The following is a 22,937-nucleotide window of genomic DNA, read 5'->3' as shown; positions in this document are numbered from 1 at the left end:
TCAGGGACCCACTTGAGCAGGCAGTCTGTCCCTTCTCAGATCTCAACCTCCGTGTTGGGAGATCCACTGCTCTCTTCAAAGCTGTCAGACAGAGTCGTTTGCATCTGCAGAGGTTTCTGCTGCTTTTCTTGTTGTTGTTGTTTAGCTGTGCCCTGTCCCCAGAGGTGGAGTCTACAGAGACAGGCAGGTTTCCTTGAGCTCCACCCAGTTCGAGCTTCCCAGGGGCTTTGTTTACCTACTTAAGCCTCAGCAATGGCAGGCATCCCTCCCCCAGCCTCGCTGCTGCCTTGCAGTTAGATGGCAGACTGCTGTGCTAGAAATGAGGGAGGCTCCGTGGGCGTGGGACCCTCCTGGCCAGGTGTGGGATATAATCTCCTGGTGCGCCCATTTGCTTAAAGCGCAGTATTGGGGTGGGAGTTACCCGATTTTCCAGGTGTTGTGTGTCTCAGTTCCCTTGGCTAGGAAAAGGGATTCCCTTCCCCCTTGCGCTTCCCAGGGGAGGCGATGCCTCGCCCTGCTTCAGCTCTCACTGGTCGGGCCGCAGCAGCTGACCAGTACCGATTGTCCGGCACTCCCTAGTGAGATGACCCCAGTACCTCAGTTGAAAATGCAGAAATCACCAGTCTTCTGTGTCGCTCGTGCTGGGAGTTGAAGACTGGAGCTGTTCCTATTCGGCCATCTGGCTCCGCCCCCCGATTTTATTTCTTTATGTTGATACGAACTACAGAAAATACAAGCTGATGAGATTTTTCTTGGCTTGTGGGGCTTCACAGAAAAAAGAGTGATGGTAGGAAGCATGGATTTTAATGTTTGAGAAAGACTGCTCCAGCGTTCAGCCTAAAATATTCATTCAACAAATAATTATTGAGTATCTTCTACATGCCAGGTGCTGTTCTACTTGCTAAAGATAGAACACTGAAGAAGATAAACAAAATCCCTATAATTATGGCACGTACACAGTGGTCTCTTTAAAATAATATGTACACAAAATAATTTCAGTGCTAAGAAGAAAATAAAACTGAATAAGGTGAAAGAGTAAAGGGTGGAGGAGACCACTAGTAGATAGGATAGTTAAGGAAGACCTTTCTGAGGAGGTGACTTTTGATCTGAGATGTGATTGATGAAAAGAAGTCAGCCCTGTGAGAATCTTGGAGAAAAGCTCTCCAGGCAGCAGCCCTGAATTGGGAACAAGCTCTGTGTGTTTGAAGAATGGAACAAAAGCTTGTGTAACTGGAGTGACGAAGGAGTGAGACAAGAAGATACTGGAGAGAGAGGCAGGGTCCAAGTCATCTTGGCCTGCTAGACTAGTGGTCCCCAGCTTTTTTGGTACCAGCACCGGGGACCAGTTTCATGGAAGACAGTTTTTCCACAGACCGGGGGTTGGGGAGGTTTGAGGATGATTGAAGTGCATTACATTTATTGTGTACTTTATTTCTGTTATTATTACATTGCAATATATAATGAAATAATCACACAACTTAATGTAGAATCCGTGGGAGCCCTGAGCTTGTTTTCTTGCAACTGGATGATCCCATCGGGGGGTGATGGGAGACAGTGACAGATCATCAGGCACTAGAATCTCGTAAGGAGCACGTAACCTAGATCCCTCACATGCACAGTTCACAGTAGGGTGCACGCTCCTGTGAGAATCTAATGCCGCCACTGATCTGACAGGAGGTGGAGCTCAGGCCGTAATGTGAGCAGTGAGGAGCGGCTGTAAATACAGATGAAGCTTCACTCCCTTGCTGGCACTCACCTCCTGCTGTGCAGCCCAGTTCCTACCAGGTGATGGACGGTGCCAGTCCATGGGGGACGATTGTTCTAGACCATGATAAAGAGTATGGATTTTAAGTAGGGGAGCGATATGATATATATTTAAGTCACAGCTGCATGAAGAATTGGTTTGTAGGTGGACAAGCAGGGAGTAAGGAGATCAATTAAGAGAATATTACAAAAACCTAGGTGAGAAATTACAGTAGCATGAACTGGGGTGACACCAATAAAAGTGGAATACTCAGATGTGGGCTCTTCTGGAGATAGAACTGAAAATAGTTGGTGGTAGATTGGATTGTGGATGAGGTGATAGGCATTGAGGGAAAGCACAGGAATTAGGGACACCTATCTTTCTGTCCTGGGCAACTAACTGGACAGATTGGTCTCTTGAGATGAGGAAGAGCAGATTTAGGGCATAGACACAACAAGTAACCTTTTTTACCTGTTAAATTTGACATTTTAGGCCAGGCGTGGTGGCCCACGCCTGTAATCCCAGCACTTTGGGAGGCTGAGGCAGGCAGATCATGAGGTCAGGAGATGGAGACCATCCTGGACAACATGGTGAAACCCCATCTCTACAAAAAAATACAAAAGTTAGCTGGGCGTGATGGCACGTGCCTGTAATCCTAGCTACTCAAGGGGCTGAGAATTGCTTGAACCAGGGAGTCGGAGGTTGCAGTGAGCTGGGATTGTGCCACTGCACTCCAGCCTGGTGACAGAGTAAGACTCCATCTCAAAATACATTAATTAATTAATTAATTTGACATTTTAGGCATTTACATAAAAATAAAGGTGAGCACTTATTTGATTTATTTACTGCTTGGTGGTCACTTCAAAGCAATTTATGAGCCTATTGCATAATTGGCTATTGTCTCTTATTTTCATTACCCTCTCTCTGAGAATTAAGGAGCAGTAATCACAGTTGCTTCCTGAATCTGGTAAATGTTCGTGATACACCCCACTAGTTCAGCACATTGATTGCCAATTTCACTTATTTATAAAGCCCATTGATGACTGTGACTTAGGCATTTGATCATGATAATTGTGTTTCTTGTTCACAGGGGAATTTTATATTACACGGCATTCGAATCTCTCAGAAATCCATGTTGCTTTCCATCTTTGTGTGGATGACCATGTGAAATCGGGAAACATCACTGCTCGTGATCCTGCCATTATGGGACTCCGAAATATACTCAAAGTTTGCTGTACCCATGACATCACAACAATAAGCATTCCTCTCTTGCTGGTACATGATATGTCAGAGGTAAGCAGATAGAAAAATCCTGGAATTTTATGATTAACATAATTATAATACTGATTTAACCCTCAATATTGTATAATAATCCACTTTACATTTTTTTAAACTAATGGATTTTTGCATCTCCTGTCTGATTAGTAGAATTGAGTGAAATATAATACAAAATAGTAATTCCTTAATCATTTATGTTCATAGAGCTATAGCATTGTCCTATAGTAAATAGACTAGAAAATCAAAATAATATTTAGCTTTGGATAAGGTATGTGCCCCTACACCTCTTTCTCCTCCTTTTTTTTCTCCTCTTCCCTGTCTTCCCTCTCCCCTTCCCCCTCTTCCTACCCCCTTTCTTCTTTTTTGCCTTAAGTAGTGTTAGATTTACATACACGTATATAGTTGGCTTAGGCTGCCATGAAAATTAGTTTGTGTTTTCTGAGTATGCATTAATAGGTAATGGAAAGAGATGCTAGATGACAGGAAGAAACCAGCGTTCGTTTAACATTTTTCTCAAGGGTTCTTTTTAGATAATACAGTTCTGCAATTAAGATGTAGCATAATCGTTCTTCCATTTTGTTGTGTACTATAATTTAATTTTTAACAGTGTCTTCCCATGACTGTTTTTCCTCTTTCTTCCTTCACCCACATAGAAACTGGTTAGAAGGCATACATTGTAGAAATAATACAAAGACTAAAATTCAACTTTACATAGTCGGGAGAAACAAATGAGCCTCAAACCAAACAGGTCCAGACAAGTCATAGGAGAGCCAGTGTTCAACTTGGTGATGAAGGACTCCTATCAGCAACTCGACGCCTGCTTATTTTGAGGAGGCATTTATTAAAAAGCAAAATTGGCCCCTGTAGTCCCAGCTACTTCCAGGACTGAGACAGGAAGATTGTTTTAGCCCAGAGTTCAAGACCAGCCTGAGCAACATGGTGAAACTGTATCTCTTAAAAAAATTGCTGACTAGGAAGCAGAGATGGTGATTGTTAGGAAGGAAGTTTGATTATTGATTATGTATAGTTGTTTACCAAAAGCAAAATGATATGTTGTAAAGGACAGTGTAAAAGATTTTATGTTTTACTTTTTAGACTAAGTCCCCACTTAGACTCATTATATTACAGGGGCCTCATTTTAAATTTGGGATCCTGTATAACAGGGGTCCCAAACCGCCAGGCCAAGAACCTGCCACACAGCAGGAGGTGAGCATCAAAGGGCGAGCATTACTGCCTGACCTCTGCCTCCTGTCAGATCAGCAGCCACATTAGATTGTCATAGGAACGTGAACCCTATTGTGAACTGCGTGTGCAAGGGAGCTAGGTTGCGCGCTCCTTGTGAGAATCTAATGCCTGATGATCTGAGGTGGATCAGTTTCATCCTGAAACCATCCCTGCTGTCCCCACCCTCACCCCCAACTCCAGTCTGTGGAAAAATTGTCTTCCGTGAAACTGGTTCCTGGTGCCAGAAAGGTTGGGGTCTGCTTCTATATAAACACAAAAAAATAATTCTTGTCCTTCTGAGACAGGGTGATTTTTTTTTTTTTTTTTTTGAGGCGGAGTCTCGCTCTGTCGACCGGACTGGAGTGCAGTGACAGGGTGATTTTAAATGACTTCCCATTTATAATCTATGCTGGTATATTTTTACCAGGCACTTTGTTGTTTTGATTAGGAGAATCCTGGCACTGTCCTATGAAAGCTTCATCAGACTTGCTAATTTCTCATTCCATTCACTTCTGTAGCCTCAGTCATACCTAATATGGTATCAAGAGAGATGGACAAACATTTTTTTTCCCCACCGTAGCTTTATGAAGTTTTAGTTCCATCAGGAATTTTTAGCTATTGTTAAATCATCATCACTAACTAGTTTATCTATAAAAGGGTCTTTGGGAGTAACAAAGTTTATGATGAATTCCTACCACAAGGAATTCATCCAAACATTCCTGCAGCTGGACTCCTGGTTAACCAGTTTATAAAAATGGTTATATGTAGGTGGGAAACAACCTCAAAAACAGTGTTTCCAGAAGTCACTAAGTTCAGATTTACTTCCAGACATCTGATACTACTAGCATTCCCTCTCCCACAATGTTACAAAAGTTACATGTTTTAAATTGGGAAGGCCAGCTGCAGAACATTAAGTTTGTTTCCAAAGTGTCCAATTTAATTCACAAAAGTATATTGAGCTATGATTCTCCCATCTGTTGTATTTAAACATCCATTCAGGTCAAGAAGTTTATAAACTCAGACACTAGACAGGATATAGAGGTAATATTTGTTTTCGCTTTGGTGCAAGGATCCCAGAGCATTTTCAGGCGTCATTTTCCTCTTCTAACAGAGTTGTTAGACACTCAGTTACCATATTTTAGTGTGTGCAAGAAAATGAAGATGACTCAAATAGCCCATGTCCTATGTCAGATAAAAGAGCTATAGAAATTAATTGCAGTTTAAAAAGGATAAAGGAAAAATAACCTATCAACAAGAAGAAAGACATATTATCCGTTTTATCTCAATAGATCTTTGTGATCTCAAGATACTGTCTTACTGGAGTCAGTCTTATGGAATGAAGCTACAAAGCAAGAATATTGAATTCTCAACTTGCTTTTATTTTTGCTGTTAACTTGTTGAATAATTTGGGGCTTACCAAATTGTTTAGTTTTGTAACTGTTGTTACTAATGAAGATTTTGTTGTTTGTTTTTAACTTTTATATTGGAGTATAACACACATATAGAAAGGTACACATAGGTATACAGCTCAACTCTTCATAGACTGAACACCCATATATAACAAATATGCAGATGATGAAACAACATGACCAGCACCCCAGCAGCCACTTCCCTTTCAGTCACTTAAACCACACTCCCTCCTCAAGGATAGCCACTGTTTTCATCCCGAAAATTATGGATTAGTTGGGCTTGCTTTTGCTGTTTATCTTATATCTGGCTTCTTTCATTCAGTATTATGTTTGTGAGATCTATCCATAATATTGTGCATGGTTATAGATTGTTCATTGTTGTTGTTTTTTATTATTTCATTGTGTGACTAGACCACAGTTATTTATACATTCTATTTATGGACAATTGGGTAGTTTTTCCAGATTTTTATTATTATGAGTAGTATTGCTATGAACATTCCAATAGACAGCCATCTTTTGACACTACTGTTGAGAATATACTTAGGGATAGAATTGTTAGGTCTCAGGGTATATTTATGTTTAACTTTGGTAGATATGCCAAATAGTTTTTCGAAGTAGTTAGACCTATGCTGTTATATTGAATAAAGCCAAACTAGTTCTCATCTTCTGACAAGGGTTGTGAAACTTATTAACGCAGGTGTTTCAAGTACCTCAGAGGCACATACTTGAGAAGTAAAGAATAATCGTGGAATATTCCCCATTGGTGCATAAACTCAGATGGTAATTCTTACATCTAAATTCCAAGACATACAGTGAAGACTTAAAAGAACATACTGGCTAACTCTGCAGTTCAGCCTTACCCTAATGAGAGGATTCAAGTTGAGTAACCATGAGCTTTAGACAGAAGGCATTGTCTCAGTTGTAGTCAGAACTGAGATTTTAAGTTCATGTTCGTAGGTGTAGAATCTCTTTTGTGCACTTGTCATCTAGAGTGTGACAGTAGGGCCCAATTTGTGGCCAGTTATAAAGTCTATAATGGTTAACATGAGCCTTCCAGTTTCATTGAATTTCTCTAACAGTGCATTCTCACAGGCATGTCACTGTGATTTAGTCACTTTTCCATTATTTAGAACTTATGATCAAAAACTTTCTATACTGTTACCTGGCCCACTATGTCGTCTATACCATCTGCTATATCATATATACTAAGATTTGTTTCCAGAAGTGAGCTCCTTGTGAAACTGCTGACCACAACTCATGATGACATTCAATAAGTCATTCTTGTCATGACCTTACTGAATTCTAAAGCTTGCAGTTTACCTTTTCTAAGTACCCAAAACCCTTCTTTTTGGTGCTGGTTTTAGTCAGAGACAAAATGACAGGATTAAAAAACTCTTGCAAGCATCTATCTTAAACTTACAGTGGAGTCTCTATGGAGGGACCTGGAAGATTGAAAACTTAGACGTGTGTTGCGGGGGGGATTGGGTGTGTGTGCGTGCACATGCATATACAGGTAGCTGTCTAGTTTCCTCTTAGAGTCATATGCTGCTAAGTGTCATTAAGTTCAAGTATACTGAATATGAAGTTTATATCATCTGAGAATTAGATTTATTTTTAAAATATGTCCGTCACTTCAAAGATTTGCTGGGGTCCTGTCACAAGTTGGTATTTTGGTATCTTCTCTAAATCACATTGATGAAACTTTATCATTAATTCACACCATTCTGAAAAGTGTGAAGTTCTTAATTTGTATCACAAATACTTGCTCTAGACAATGCTATTAACCCCACATATACAAAAAGCAAGAAAGCAGGGTATTAATGAGGAAAATATGATGATCTTTGGACAAGTAGGACAATGAACTTGATTACTTTTTCCCTACCTACTTTTGGTCATACCATTTAACCCATCCCTGTTTTAACTTGTGTTACAATCTGTCATTATTACCATTAGTATCCTGATTTTAATGCATTGGAATAATATGTATTCTATTTGTTGGTGTTCAAAACTAGCCCTTCAATAAGCTCTATGCTTAGAGTTCACATTAGTTGTCCTCATGTGACTAGTGGTGTTTAGACGTGACCTTAGCCTGAAATAATTCAAGGCTAATCATAGATGTCAGTAAATTCTAGATTATAAGACAAGTTACTGTCAGAAAATGCTTTTTTATATTTAAAAATGAGTGCTTCATTAAACCAGTATAAATAGTACTAATTCCTTGATTCTGATTACTATCATAGTATTTCAAAAAGTGATTGGTTTTAGAGTAATATTTTAAGATGATACAAATACTCAGTTGTACAATAGTATTTATTCCTACATATGGGTTCTTGAATAAAATGTTTAACATAAGTGAATAAGTAGGTCCTTAATGAAATTAGATACCATGAATGAGAATCAGCAGAAACAACCAAACATAGAAACAGATGCACAAAGACTTTTAGCACTGGAATTATAAAACACAGACCATACAGTAGTTGATTACTGTGTTTAAAGAACTGAAAACAAGCTTAAAATGCCTTCAAGTAAAAAGATGTTATGAAAAGTGACCTGGCAACTATAAAACATGCTGAGAGAAATTTTAAAAGACCTAAATAAATGGAAATATATACTGTGTTCATGGATTGGAAGACTCAATATTGTCAAGATAATAGTTCTAAAATTGATAATCCCAATTGGAATTCTTATAAGGTAATTTTGAGATTTTGACAAGCTAATTCTAAAAGGTATATGGAAATGCACAGGACCTGAAACAGCCAAAACAATTTTGAAAAAGAACAAAGTTAAAGAACTTACACTAATTTCAAAACTTGCTATAAAGTTACAGTAATCAATGCAATGTGATATTGGCAAAAGAATAGACTGTGGATCAGAAAACAGAATAAAGCATCCAGACATAAATCCATACACATATGGTCATTTGATTTCCAGCAAAGATGCCAAGGCAATGCAGTGGGAGAAAGGATAATCTTTTCAGTGTTGAACTGGATATTCATATAGAAAACAGTCTTAACCCTTACATTATATCATATATAAAAATTAATTTAAAATGGATCATACCTCAACAAAAGAGCCAATATTATAAAGCTTCTAGAGGAAAACATAAAATAAAACCCTGATGACGTCAGGTTAAGCCAGTTAAAATTTGTTAGGCCACAAAGGCATAAGCCATAAAAGAAGAATGTAATAAATTACATTTTAAAATTCAAAACTTTAGGTCATCAAAAGATGCTATTAAGAGAATGAAGATTCAAGCCTCAGGCTGTCACATAACCTTGAGCAATTCACTGCACTTCTCTGAGCATCTTTTTTTTTTTAATTTATAAAGGTTATTTTTGTGAGATTATGTGTATTATAAGGTTTCATGTAAACATAAGACATTATTATAGTTTTCAGAGCCATCAGCATTGCTCTGTAGCTGCAGACATACATACATTTATTTAGTTAGTTAGTTAAGATGGAGTCTTGCTCTGTCAACCAGGCTGGAGTACAGTGGCATGATCTCGGCTCACTGCAACCTCCGCCTTACAGGTTCAAGCAGTTCTGCCTCAGCCTCCCAAGTAGCTGAGATTACAGGCATGCGCCACCACGCCCAGCTAATTTTTGTATTTTTAGTAAAGACAGGGTTTCACCATGTTGGCCAGGCTGGTCTCAAACTCCTAACCTCAGATGATCCACCTGCCTTGGCCTCCCAAAGTGCTGGGATTACAGGTGTGAGCCACTGGGCCCAGCCAGCTGTAGACATTGTGACCTTGTTCTCTCTGTACATCATCTTTTCACCAGGAGGAAGTAAGACAAAAAACCCAAACACTTGTCCTTCCATGCATGTGCATACTCCATAAGACCACTGTAGCTCTTTTGCAGCAGTCTTTGCAGTTACAAGGAAATACTCTTCTTTCTGTGAACTTTGAAGCCAAAGTGTTATAACTTAAACTTGAATATCAGAAAATTCTAGTGAATTTTTAGAAGCTTCCAGGACCTAACCCAAGAGGATTCTTTACTTTTTAGCCAACCAAAAAACTACACCTCTTTTGTTAATCAATCTTAAACCCAAGTGTCTTGGACACAAGTTTAAAAGTAGCTTCCTATTAAACCCTATTTCTGGCCTCAGAGAAAGTCACATTCTTTTTAAATGTCCATGGATAAAAGCTAATTCACTCAACCTATGTTTTTGAGCATGTGTATTGCTCAATATTATAGAAGGCATTGTAAAGGTAATAAAGGTGAATAAAAAGTGGCTTCTACCTTCAGAGAGCACACAACTTAATAAAGAAGAAAAAGAATAAATCCCATCCTTCTGCCTGTTCCTCTGCCCTTCTCCCCAAAAATGACAGGATAAAAATTTGAGCATTGAGATAAAAGAATAGTAAAGTACTTTGGGAGTTCAGAAAACGGAGACATATTTGTAGCTGGGAAAATAAGAAATACTGTATGGAGGAGATGGCAGTTAAGCTGAACATTGAAGAATGAAGATCAGGTTCAGTAGATGGAATTACTGAGAAGGGCATTGCAGGTAGCAGAAACAGATTGAGGAAGAATGGAGGGAGGTGGGTGACAGGCACTGCAGACCATGTTTAGGCAAATGTGAGCAGATATACTTGAATGCAACCTTCATTTTTAAAAATTTAAAAGTCACAGAAGCTTAAAGTAGCTTTGGCTTTAAAGTATGTAGCCTTAAATAGTAAAAGAAAGGCTTACATATTATGTGTGAGACAGTAGGAAGCAATTGTAAGTTCTTAAAACAGGAGTATAATATGATCAGAAATATACTTCAAATAGCCAAAATTAGTGGTTTAGAGGGGAAACGCTAGAATTCAGGACACTAGATAGGAAGCCATAGCGGTAAGTAGCCGTGAGGTCACAAAGACCTTCAGAGACCGGTGAAGAAGTGGAATAATTTGATCATCAGCCCTGGGGCAGAGGTGGGGAAAATGTCATGAAGAAAAGGAGTGGTCACAAGGTATGTGAATTACAGCAATAAGTAAACAGCAATTAACTAGAAGAAGACTGAGAAAAGGTTTGGTAATGAATAATCATTGATGATCTGACATAAAGAATTTCCAGTTGAGTGATGGGGTGGAAGCCTGCTTACAAAAGATGAAAGACTGAGTAGTTGGTAAGGAAGACATCATTTGCCTTTTTTATTCTTATTCTCACACATGTGTCCAGTGAGTTTTTCAGAAGCTACGTGCTGTGTGATAATATAACAGATTGAATGCAGAGACAGATAGAAGAATTCAGATGTCTTCTGATAGGCTAGGCTTTAATGAGATTTGCAGAAATTTAAAACATTATTACACTTACTGAATTTTTTTTTGTTTTGGAAAATAGTTATTTTTAATTCAAATGTTATTTATATTAACATGAATGGGTTGTTTTTAAATTCATGTTTTCTTAGTTTTAATTCCTAATGCAATAAATATCAAGATATCATCTACATAAAGAAAAACTCTTCGGAGTCCTCAGTAATTTAGAAAAAATTTTTTTTAGAGTAGGGGTCTATGTTGCCCAGGTGGACTTGAACACTTGGGCTCAAGCAATCCTCCTACCTCAACCTCCCAAGTGGCTGGGACTACAAATGTGCACCGTTGCACCAGGCTAATATTTAAGAGTGCAAAAGATCCTGAGACCCACAAAGTTTGATAATCACAATCATGAAATAATCTACATGTTTTATAGTTATAATTATGAAGACTTAGGGAAAAACAATTCTGGTGTTTGATTTAAGAGTGCAAAAGATCCTGAGACCCACAAAGTTTGATAATCACAATAAAATAATCTACATGTTTTATAGTTATAATTATGAAGACTTAGGGAAAAACAATTCTGGTGTTTGTGAAGAGGAATAGATTTTTAAATGGTATACATGCTAATCATACTATGGAAAATTACCAATGTTTTGGTTATAGACTGGCAGTGACATATCCATATTTGACTGAAGATTAGAAAGGAACGTAGAAAAATGAATGCATTTGTTTTGTTAGGTGGCTGGGATGGGGCATTTGTTTATTTCCACTCATTTGTAATAATGTACTATACAGTAAAAACATTTTACTGCTTACGCAAATATACAATGTAATATAATTATTTATGCTAACATTGAGGTTAGTAGGTAGAGTTCCTATGTCATTTATGTTTGTCTTTAGAATTATCCAGAAAAATTAAGGATTTTTTTTTAATCGTATTTATGGGGCTAACTAAATTAGTTTGTATTCCACAAGTATAGTCTTACAGCCGGAAGAAGCTGCATGCCTAAAAACTAGAGGAAATCCAGTTGGGATTAGCAAACAGTTGCCTAAATCTGTTCACCACGTGGATGGTCAACATTATAGATAAATAAAGATCTGACTTTATTTTTTATACAAAGTTCTATTAAAAACATATCTTATGTTTTGTTTCTGTTTTTAGGAAATGACTATACCCTGGTGCTTAAGGAGAGCAGAACTTGTGTTCAAGTGTGTCAAAGGTGAGCGTGATCTTCTCTCTGACAACCACCACCTGTATTTCCTCCCAAATATGGAAAGTAGAGCAACCCAGAAGACAGAAGTGAAAGATGCCCCTGTCAGCTATTGCTTCAGTTAGATAGTTTAGCAAGTAAATATTTCGTAATAGGCTTTTTTAGTTTTATTTTTCTAGTCACAAAATAAGTCTCCAGCCCCTTTGAAATACAAGGCTATTTGGACATTAATTAGACTTTGTTCTGCTGCTAGCTTGCTATTACCTTTATTCTCTTAAAAAGAAAAAACTAGAGCCACATATTTATTAACTTTTAATAAGCTGTCTTGGCTTCATTGTATGGAGACTAAATTGGATATGAGAAATCATAAATAAGAGCATGTTGACGAAACTGTTCAACCTCTCTGGCACGAAGAATTAGGGATTGCAAACATTTGTTTCTCCTTTAGGCGTAGCCTATCCTACAGGCAAATGGCTCCCTAAAAAGTCAAGCCATGAAGCCCCACAATGAAAATTCAGTTAATTTCAGTAAGCGACGGGTAGGTTTGAAGGCCAGAACTTGTAATGCAGCAACATCTGTTTTTCTATTTTAGGTTTCATGATGGAAATGGCTTCATGGGATGGAGGAATTTCTAGGACAGTGCAGTTTCTAGTACCACAGGTATGTTATCTGAATAGATCTCCCCCCAATTTAATCTCTTTTATTAGATTTCTCACAGATAGAGCTAGGCACCCTGCCCTAAAATCCTAAATACAACTTAAAATGCGAATCGCTTTCTGTGTTTTAAGGAGAGAAGTATTTGGATGTGATAAAGGCACTTAGTGTATTGTCAAAGATAGCAGCCTCTGCCACTCCTGGGATTTGTTGTTTAACCCCCTAAATAAAACCTGACCCATCATTCCTTTGTTTTCCTCCACATTTGTATTATATAGATTATAAAGCGTTCTTAAATAAGGACATTAGCAGATAATGATTCTGTATTCTGTGAAGGAACTGAGCAACATCAGTGGTTTTATATTACTGATTACACTAGTGTTGCCTAGAGGTTTTTCTATTACTCAAACTTATTATTTGACAGAAAGGACATAAGTGCTCAGAAGATGGAGCCAGAAAACCAGCCCTTGTCTATAGCCATGCAGTTATATCAGTCATGAAAGATAATTTTCACATATTGCATTCACATATTCCTAGTAGAACTAGGTCCATATTTTAAAACACTTCTAAAATTATTTTAAAAATCAATGATGATTTGACAAGTGCAATTATTATTTTTTTCCTCTTACAGAGTATTTCTGAAGAAATGTTTTATCAACTTAGTAACATGCTTCCCCAGATTTTCCGAGTATCATCAACACTCACTCTGACATCCAAGCACTAAACCCTTATAGATTGACATGCTGGCAGAAGAGGATTGTTAAACTCTCCAGGAACTTGTGCTATGCTGGGAATCTGTCAAGCAAAAGATGCCCAGAAAGAGAACCTGCAACTGAATCCACAAATCAAGATACATGTCTGTGAAACCATTCCAAAAATTTATATACTGCACAAACTAGTGATCAACCCCTAACTTAAACACTTAAAGTTTCTTTATGAATTTCTTTTGTTTTTCTTCTCCATGTTACCTGTGAATATTAGTAATCTAAAACTTTGTATTTATCACACATGGATACTTGCAAAAGGAAGCTTGATTATATTTACATGGAGGCATTTGACTTTTTCAGAAGGCTTGACTCATATCAGGTGCAAGCCTTAATTAAACATGCAGATAAAATCTTCCTTTTACTTTATTTGCCAAAACAAAATTTAAAAGCACTGAAATATACATTGCAAGTACAAATTTCCTGTGAAAATCTTTTTATAGAAACACAAATGTATGAGACAAATGTGCTTATTCTTTTAAACTCTCCTGTTTCAGAACCCTCCTTTTAATCTACTCCTTCTAAGGATGTACAAGTTAGAGTCAGAAGACGTTTCGGATTTTTTCCGTCTCTCTCATCCTCCCTCTGTGACCTTGCATTTGCATGTTGATAACATTTCATGGACTGAGAAATAGTGTTCTTTTTTGCAAGCTTGATGTCAAGATTAAACCAGCCCCTGGCAGTATTTTAGTGCTCTTGAACTTTGTGACAATCAGACAAGGAAGATCATTTTTATATTTCTGTCCTCCCTGTGTTCTCAGCTTGCATAACCACTCTTCTACCTCTTGCATTTCTTTGCAGATAAATGTATCCCCATTTCTGCCTCTTCTCTATTTCCCCTCCTTTTCTGTTGTTTTTCCTTATAGCACGACTTTCTCAGGTGCTGCATGTCATATATTTGTCCCATCTATAACATTTTCTATGAGTAGCAACTCCATTAAACAAAGGCATTTACAAAAGCACACAGATGTTTAGAAAAGCAGTAGTTTTATCAATTCCAAGTTGTGTGGATATTGTAACTGGCCACAAGAATGAAAGGGAGAGCATTTGGTGTCATAAGATGGCATGTCTTGATGACAAGAAACAAAACGTCCTTCATTAATATGCCTCAATGTAACAACTATTATAGAAACTCTGTTGGCGAGCAGAGTGCTTTCCTGTAACAGAATGTGTCTTAATTTTCTACTCAAGGAAAAGGTGTGTCCAAGTAACAACACTGAAGACAGCCCTAAGGAGAACACCCACTCCAGCAGTATGTCCATTAGACACCAAAATTCTCCAAATTGTTTGTCAGGGAGCCTGGCGATTCTGCCAAGAAGGCAGGTGTTTCACCCTTAGAGCCCATACAGTTCTCTTGGAGGAATTGTCTTTCAGGCATCACTGTTACCACTGAGACTGATTCTAACGCAAAGCAGGGAAGACAGAGGCAGAAACCAGGAGAGTGGTAAATCAGTGCAGCCGAGGTATCAGAATGGAGGAGCGAAGTTTCATTCACGGATGTTTGTTGAATGCTGCTGCCCAACTCTTCCTTTGTCACTTCTAGGCTATTCTACTAAGTTACTTATAAACTGGTGGCTTTAACTGAGGGCTGTGTAAAGGTATTATCTGGCATATGAAATCAGGATAAATTTATCGAATGTCCGTTTTTCACATGCAACTGTGTTATAGAAGTAGTAAAATTGGAAAAATTATGTTTATGGTGTTACCACTGATGGAAACACACAAACACCAAGCTAATAATAAATATATAATTAAAAAGCTAATTATATGCACTTAAATGGTGGGAATTTTAGTGATGCAGTAATTGAGGAGTCTGGAGTTTTGTATTTGGACCAAGAATTATGAGATAAGGATCTTTTTCTGAGTGTTCTAAAGGGCTTCTTGGACGGGAGTGGTTTCAAGCACTTCATGAATGATGTGAAGAAGGTACCTTAGGCTGAGACAGCATTCTAGGTACAGGTGGCTCTCTGTTCAACCAACTGTGGATGGAAAATATTCTGAAAAAAGACAATAATACAATAAAAATTTTAAAAATACAATATAGCATCTGTTTACGCGGCATTTACATTGTATTTGGTATAAGTAATGTGTAGATGAATTAAGTATATGGGAGGCTGTGTGTAGGTTATATGCAATTCCTACACCATTTTATATAAGAGACTGGAGCATCTAGGGATGTCGATATTGGCAGGGGGTCTGGAACCGGTCTCCTGCGGATACCAACGGACAACTGAGTAAGGCGCAGATAGGAGCAGAAATGGAATGGAGGCAGTGGCGAATGGCCAATAAGTTGAGAGGAGCTGACCACAAGAGTCTGAGGATGGGGAGATGAGCACAAACATTGACATTGGTGAGGACTGTGAGTTAGAAGTTTTCTATTTGTAGAAACAGTTACATATTCCTAAATGGCCCTCAAGGCCTTAAGAGTGTGCTTTGGGAATCAGGCAGAGACACTGAACCTGAGGTCTCCATTCTGTGCTGCTGTTTCCCTCCCTTCCCCCATTTCTGCTCTCAAAGCACCACACAAGCAAAGCCATTGATCTAGAAGTGTGGCCCCAGCTGTTTCTCAGCATGACTGTGACCAGAATGGAAGAAATGCATGAGAAAGAATTTCAGCGGGAAGAGACTGAACTTGCCTGGGAGCTGGCAGATCTCTTATTGGCACGGTACACACCATCATTTGTGTCACTTCAGCTGGATCCTGGCTAATTCTCACAAGAAGAAAACATGTTTCGCAAAAGAAAGATGAAATCACATAAACATTTCATTTCTAAAAGCTCTAAGGGAAAATTCACAGAACTGTAGAAAGGACCCACCAAAGTTAGAGACTGGAGCCTCAGGCCTATTTTCTAGTTTCTTTTATTTTCTATTTTTCAGTTTCTAGGTGAAAATGGCTGCTTTTCTGTGACTTAAGTTTTTCCATTTATATGAAGTTGGACTGATTTGCTCAGTAGGAGTAATAGAAGTATAAAAATCATTATAAATGTGAAACAAAAAGAATACAACACCTATTTGGAAAAAGTACCATGTTGTCAAAACCTTTTAAACGAGTGGTTTTCTATCCTTTAACTATTCAAGAACCTTTCATTATCCATCCCATCTTTGCCCGAAATGTTTTGAGAACGTAAACAATTGGAATTATTTGAGCAATCTTTTATTGAATCAAAGACAGGATGTCTGGAGAGAAGCTTCTGATTAGCAAACGGCGCATAGTATTGTCACCTACAGTGATCACCGTGCATTCTCATGCGCAGTATTACCACATAAAATGCAAGAATTATCATTGTGTGATCCCACGCAAACTTGCAAAAACAAAGCCTTGGTGTTTGACTTAACCTGTGGGACCTCATCCAAGTGAAATGTATTTTTTGAGAGATTCTTTAAATAGCTCAGTAACATCTTAAAGGATCACTAATTCCAGGAACCCCAAGCTGGGAACCACAACCTTGGACAGAAATACTTATATGAGAGTATGTTACAAAGGGAAAGCAGAGATCAAGAAAACATAAATAGCAGATTGACCCTGAGAATCTCGTTCAGTAAACAGCCAGTGTTTACTGAGTTTCTTCTATACACAAAGGCATAGTGCAAGATTCAGCCTCTAGAAGGTTATACAAAGGCAATGGGACTTGTAAAGACAGAAGACTTGGCAGACTTTTCTGTGATCTGTGATGCTGATGATCTCTAATAACTAAAATAAAATTTCAGCTAAAGCAGGGGAAAGGAGGAGTCACCTCCTGAGGTTGCCTGCAGGACCAATATGTGCTTATAATGTCCTATTTAAAGATACACCGATAAAATTACCATACGCTTCAGATCTGTCTTGCGGTTCATTTCGTGTGTTCCTACAGGAAAACGGTTCTGAATATGTCTAAATGGAAGACATATCAGGCTTTCTCATATATCCGATTCTAAGGCTGGCTGAACTTCATACTATATACAGTCAATCCTCATTAGTTGAAGATACCATATTTGTGAAATCACCTATTCACTAAAATTTATTTGTAACTCTAAAATTGTTAGACATTTACAAAAGCATACAGTCATTTACAAAGACAATAGATTCATCCCATCAAAGTCACGTGGATGTTGTAACTGGCCAATAGAGTAAAAAGCAGGGCCTTTGGCAGCACTTTCAGGTTATCTGTGGACATGTTCAGAGCACCAAAATGTTTGAGTCACCCAACACATATGTTCCCAGCTTAAATGCAGCAAGGTGATGCTCTGCCGCCTTATTTTAGCTTTCATAGTGCAAATAAATGTCCCTTTCATGGGTCATTAGCATCATGTTGTTTTTTGGTTTTTTTTCCCATTGCTTTGTGTTGGTCATTTTGTTGTTCAAAATGGTCCAAGCATAGTGGTCAAGTGCTATCTGGTGTTCCCAAGTGCAAGAAGGTTGTGATGTCCCTGATGAAGATAGCACATGTCTAGATAAGCTCTGTCCAGGTATGCAACGTAGTCCTGTTCGTCGAAAGTGCAATGATAATGAGTCAGTGAGGTGTATTAAATAAGGTGTCTTTCAACAGTAGCACACAGAAAACAAGATTATATATTGATGGGCTGATGAGAAGGTTGTGGTCAGAGCCTTGCAGGAATTTAACTGTCTACCTCCCTTGGGAGCAATGATTCAGTGTTCACTGAGTCAGGGTTCACAGCAACTTGATCTGACATAACTACTGCGAACTGTGAGAGTCGAGTGAATGTGTCTTCTGTCACTGGCAAGAGAGTGTAAGAGCTATTCGTAGATATCTTTGGTGCACAGAGAATGAAACCTGGAACACATTACCAAAGAAGCAAACAGATCCTTTCCGGAGATGTTCAGGAATTAAGCAGAAACTGTCTGTCGTACGTTCGGTGTGACATCTGCAGGAGAATGTATTGATGCATCTCTCTTTCCCCCAGTTTCTAGCCTTCTCTCCTTTTCTTTCTTTATAATAAATTCTCATTTCCTATTATCAGCTCATCTGTGCTCAAAAGTCTCTACTCTGAGCAACATCAGAGATCAGGAGCATAGTCTCTAAAGTTAAACCTGATTCAAATGCTGACTCTTCAGTTTATTTGCTGTGGCTTATTGCATTGGGCATATTACCTAATCCCGTTAAGCATGTTTCCCCATCTGTAAGCTAGGGAAAATTAATAATAGTATCTACCTCATTGAGTGGTTGGAAGGATTGCATAAGAAGTGCACATTACCTGGCATATAGTCATTCTATAAATATTTGCTGCTATTATCCTTCCTTCCTTCATTCCTTCCTGTCTCCCCCTCCTTCCTTTCTTCCTTCCTGTCTGACCTTTCTCCTCCTTCCCTTTCTTCCTTTCACTAGATAGAAGGGATGCTAAGTCACTTAAAACATCATGTCCTCAAGCAGCTTACAACCCGATTGAGTTGGTAAGAGAACACACAGTAACCACAGTACCAGCCAGCATATATACTAGAGGTATACAGTCAGTGCAGAAAAAAGCATGCACAGAGTGCTATGGAAGTCAAAATAGAAACATTAGCAATACATTGGGCCAAGAGAGATGTTGAGCCTCTCGAGAGCGGACTGCTTATCCCTGCCTTTCTCTGGCACTGAGTGAGTATCCTCTGAACCCTCATTATTCTCAACAGGTGAAGCACAAATCCTCCTGGCAGATGGGCAGAATGCCACCTGTGCCAGCAATGGCAACAACTTCAGATACAAAGGACAGGGCAAGTTAGAATGTCAGGAGGAAGTCACAGGGTAGATGACTAACCCTGTATTTGAGTAGAGCAGGAAGGACTATCATATTTTTATATGAAGTGAATCTAGATTTTAGAAATAACAATAGTATGAAGTATTTACGGAATTTAAAGTCTCCTACCCACATAGCAGCTGAATGAACAACTTGCCCCTGTAATCCTTTCCTGGTTCAACTCTTATGACTCTCTTGTCAGCAAGTTGATCATATGTTTGCTGTCTTGCAGATGAGCAACTAAGGCAAGAGGATTAGATGCTAGGAAGGTATAGAGGAGATGTCCTGGGATGAGAGAAGACGATCAGAACTCAGAAATCACTAATCTACTTAGTATATTTTATGTGTGTGGTGATGGGGATGGGGGAAGGGCACTAGGATAAATACTTTTTAAAAAAAAATCTTCTTGGCTGTCTTGGCTAGTGCAGCACATTGACTCTGCTATCTGAATTTCCTTTTATCGTGAAATACTTCAAAAATAAAAAAGAAGTTAGAGAAATTATAACAAATAACCATGTGCCTACTAGTTACATTTGTTCCAGCCTAAAATGTTGCCACATTTGCTTTAGGGCTCTCTTTTTTATCACATAAAAGATCACAGATGCAGGTTCTCTTTTGCTTCTGTAGCTCTAGTCTCTCCTTGTATCAGCTATTTCTGAGAACAAACCACTCCAAAACTTAGTCACTGAAACAATAAGCATTTATTCTTTATGATTCCACGGGTGGTCACCTCAGCAGTTCTGGTCTCGCCTGGGCTCATTTTTGAGTCTGTATTTTTTGTATTTTGGTCAGTAGGCCACTCTGATGATCTGGGCTAGGCTTTCTTACATGTTTGGGGGTTGGCTGGCTGTAGGCTGGAACAGATGGCCTCTGCTGGGACAACTGGACTTTTCTTCACCACGAGTCATCCTCCATGAGGCTAGCCCAGACGTGTTTACGTAGTGGTAGTAGAGTTGGAAAAGAGAATTGACACACCATCACTTCCATCACATTCTGGTGTTGATTAAATCTGCTCACACAGCCCTCCCAGACTCAAGAGCAGGAGTAATAGGCTACTCATTTCGATGAGAAGTGCTAAAAAGTCACATTGCAAAGGACATGGACACAGGATGAGGAGAAGAATTGGGAGTATTTTTGTCTTCAATGTGTCATACTCTCTCCTTGGCAGTAACCACTATCTTGGCTTTCTTGTTATTCATTCTTATAGGTTAATTTGTAGTTGTAATGCGTATCTATAGAGTGTAGCCATAAGAGGTATATAGTATTGTACTGAAAGCTTTATCTTCTACATATCATTCAACATTTGTGTTTTTAAGAATCCAATATCATGCTTTTGGGATTTAATCATGCTAATATACATATAGCTCCTTTATTAATTTTGGCTGCAGTATATTTGAAGACTCTGAATTATATGCCTATAGTCCAATTTATGTATTTATTCATTCTCCTATTTATTGACAGTGAGGTTGCTTTCACTTTTGTGTCATTTCATACTGTGCCACAGCAACCACATTCTTGTACATGTATCACTGTGTACATATGTTACAGTTTTTCCATGGTTTATATCTCTGAAAAGAGTTTCTGGATTTTATAGTATTGACATCTTAAAACTTAATAAATTCCAAATTTAACTCCATAGTTGTACCAAATTTTCCTTCTAATGGCAGTGTATGAACACTCCTTTTTCTCCATACCTTCATACAGACTGGGCAGAAATTTTTGGAAATTTTAATTCTTACCATTCTGATAAGTATGAAATAGTATCTCGTTACTGTTTTATTTTGCATTTCTCTGGTTAGTGGTGATGTTGAGCAACATGACACGTTTGTTGGCCATTTGGATTTCCCTTTCTTTCTTCCTTCTTTTTTTTGACGGAGTCTTGCTCTGTCACCCAGGCTGGAGTGTCATGGCACAATCTTGGCTTGCTGCAACCTCCGCCTCCCAGGTTCAAGTGATTCTCATGCCTCAGCCCCCCGAGTAGCTGGGATTGCAGGTGTGCAACACCATGCCCAGCTAATTTTTGTATTTGTAGTAGAGATGGGGTTTCACCATGTTGACCAGGCTGGTCTCGAACTCCTGACCTCAGGTAATCTGCCCTCCTTGCCTCCCAAAGTGCTGGGATTACAGGTGTGAGCCACTGTTCCCCACATGGATTTCCCTTTTCATGAGCTGTCTGTTTGAATCCTTTGTCCATTTTTTTCTCTTCAGTTGTTTTCCCTTTTCATATGGAATTTGCAGACATTCTTTCTATATTCCAAATATTAAACTTTTTTTTTTTTTTTTTGAGATGGAATCTCACCGTTACCCAGGCTGGAGAGCAATGGCGCAATCTCGGCTCACTGCAACCTCCCCCTCCCGGGTTCAAATTATTCTCCTGCCTCAGCCTCCCGAGTAGCTGGGAGCACCCACCACCACACCCAGCTATTTTTTGTATTTTTAGTAGATACAGGTTTTCACCATGTTGGCCAGGCTGGTCTCGAACTCCTGACCTTATGATCCACCTGCCTCTGCCTCCCAAAGTGCTAGGATTACAGGTGTGAGCCGCCGTGCCCGGCCTCAAATATTAAACTTTTATTAGGTATTCTTGAAAAAATATTTTTTCCCAGGCTATGGTTTGTTGTTTTACTTTTTATTATGTTTTATTTTCACAGAGGTCTTAAATTTTGATGTGACATATCAGTCTTTTCCTTTACAGTTTAAACTTCTTATATCTCACTTGACATATTGTTTCTTACCTCCAGTATCACAGCTAAATACTCATATGTTTTTTCCTATGAGTTTTAACATTTTGCTTTTTCTTATTTGGGCCTTTAATCCATCTTTTGAATATTGTGAGGTAAGCATCCAATTTTATTAGGGGTGTAGAGAGAAACAGGAAGAAGACAATAATGAAACATGACTAAAAATCTCCCAAAATCAATGAACATGAATCTTCAGATTCGGGAAGCAGGTTGACATCTAAGCAGAAATAGAAAAATAAATATACAGCTAGACCCTTTGTGGTAAAATTGCAGAACACCTAAAACAAAGGTAAATCTTAAAAGTCTCTAAAAAATTTTTTAAGAATCAAATAAAGAGAGATTTGCATGACAATTTTAAAGACTACAAATTTTCAACAGCAACAATAAGCACCAGAAAATGATAAGCATTAAGAGAAAATAACTGCCAATTTAAAAATTTATAACCAACTAACCTGTCATTAAGCCCTACCCATCACTTTCATTACTAGCTGTGAGCTTGGACAAATTGTTTTATCTCTTCGAATCTCAGTTAATTTGTCTATAAAGTATGATTAATACATTTTCCTCTCTCTAATTCATAAAACCACACAGGAAAAAAAAAGAACGCTTTACAAATTATAAAGTTACAAAAAGATATAGTTTACTGTGATCCTTGAGAGTAGGTTCATATTTGAATGTGATAATCTTCATATTTTTTTTGGGATGAGGCAGAGCATGGACAGATGGATGCATGGATGAAAGGAAGAATATAATTATGCATTAAATGAATATTTATTGAGCATCTTTTGTGTACCATGCATTGTTTTAGATACTGGAAACATTGTGTAATAGTGAATAAGACAGATAATCTCATCCTCTGTCTAGTAGAAGAGACATTAAAATCAATGAACAAATATATATGTAATTATAGATTATTATGGGTCCTGTGAGAAAATAACAAGGGGAATATAA

At 38.3% G+C, this 22,937-nt stretch overlaps 1 protein-coding gene across 1 annotated transcript in view; it reads left to right on the top strand.

Annotated features, from left to right (window-relative positions):
• The window catches only part of LOC105503935 (chromosome unknown open reading frame, human C12orf4), a 55,306-nt gene extending 39,735 nt beyond the window's left edge, over positions 1-15,571 (top strand). The window contains exons 11-14 of the mRNA XM_011931076.1: positions 2,835-3,037; positions 12,064-12,121; positions 12,705-12,772; positions 13,398-15,571. Coding sequence (XP_011786466.1) covers positions 2,835-3,037; positions 12,064-12,121; positions 12,705-12,772; positions 13,398-13,490 — 422 coding nt within the window. The 3' untranslated portion in view covers positions 13,491-15,571. The remainder of the gene's footprint in view (positions 1-2,834; positions 3,038-12,063; positions 12,122-12,704; positions 12,773-13,397) is intronic.
• The last annotated feature ends 7,366 nt before the right edge of the window (positions 15,572-22,937 follow it).

This window comes from Colobus angolensis, unplaced genomic scaffold (genome assembly GCF_000951035.1).
Source record: "Colobus angolensis palliatus isolate OR3802 unplaced genomic scaffold, Cang.pa_1.0 Scaffold89, whole genome shotgun sequence".
NCBI lineage: Eukaryota > Metazoa > Chordata > Mammalia > Primates > Cercopithecidae > Colobus > Colobus angolensis.
Note: the sequence above shows the minus strand (reverse complement) of the source record. Positions and strands in the feature narration are given on the sequence as shown.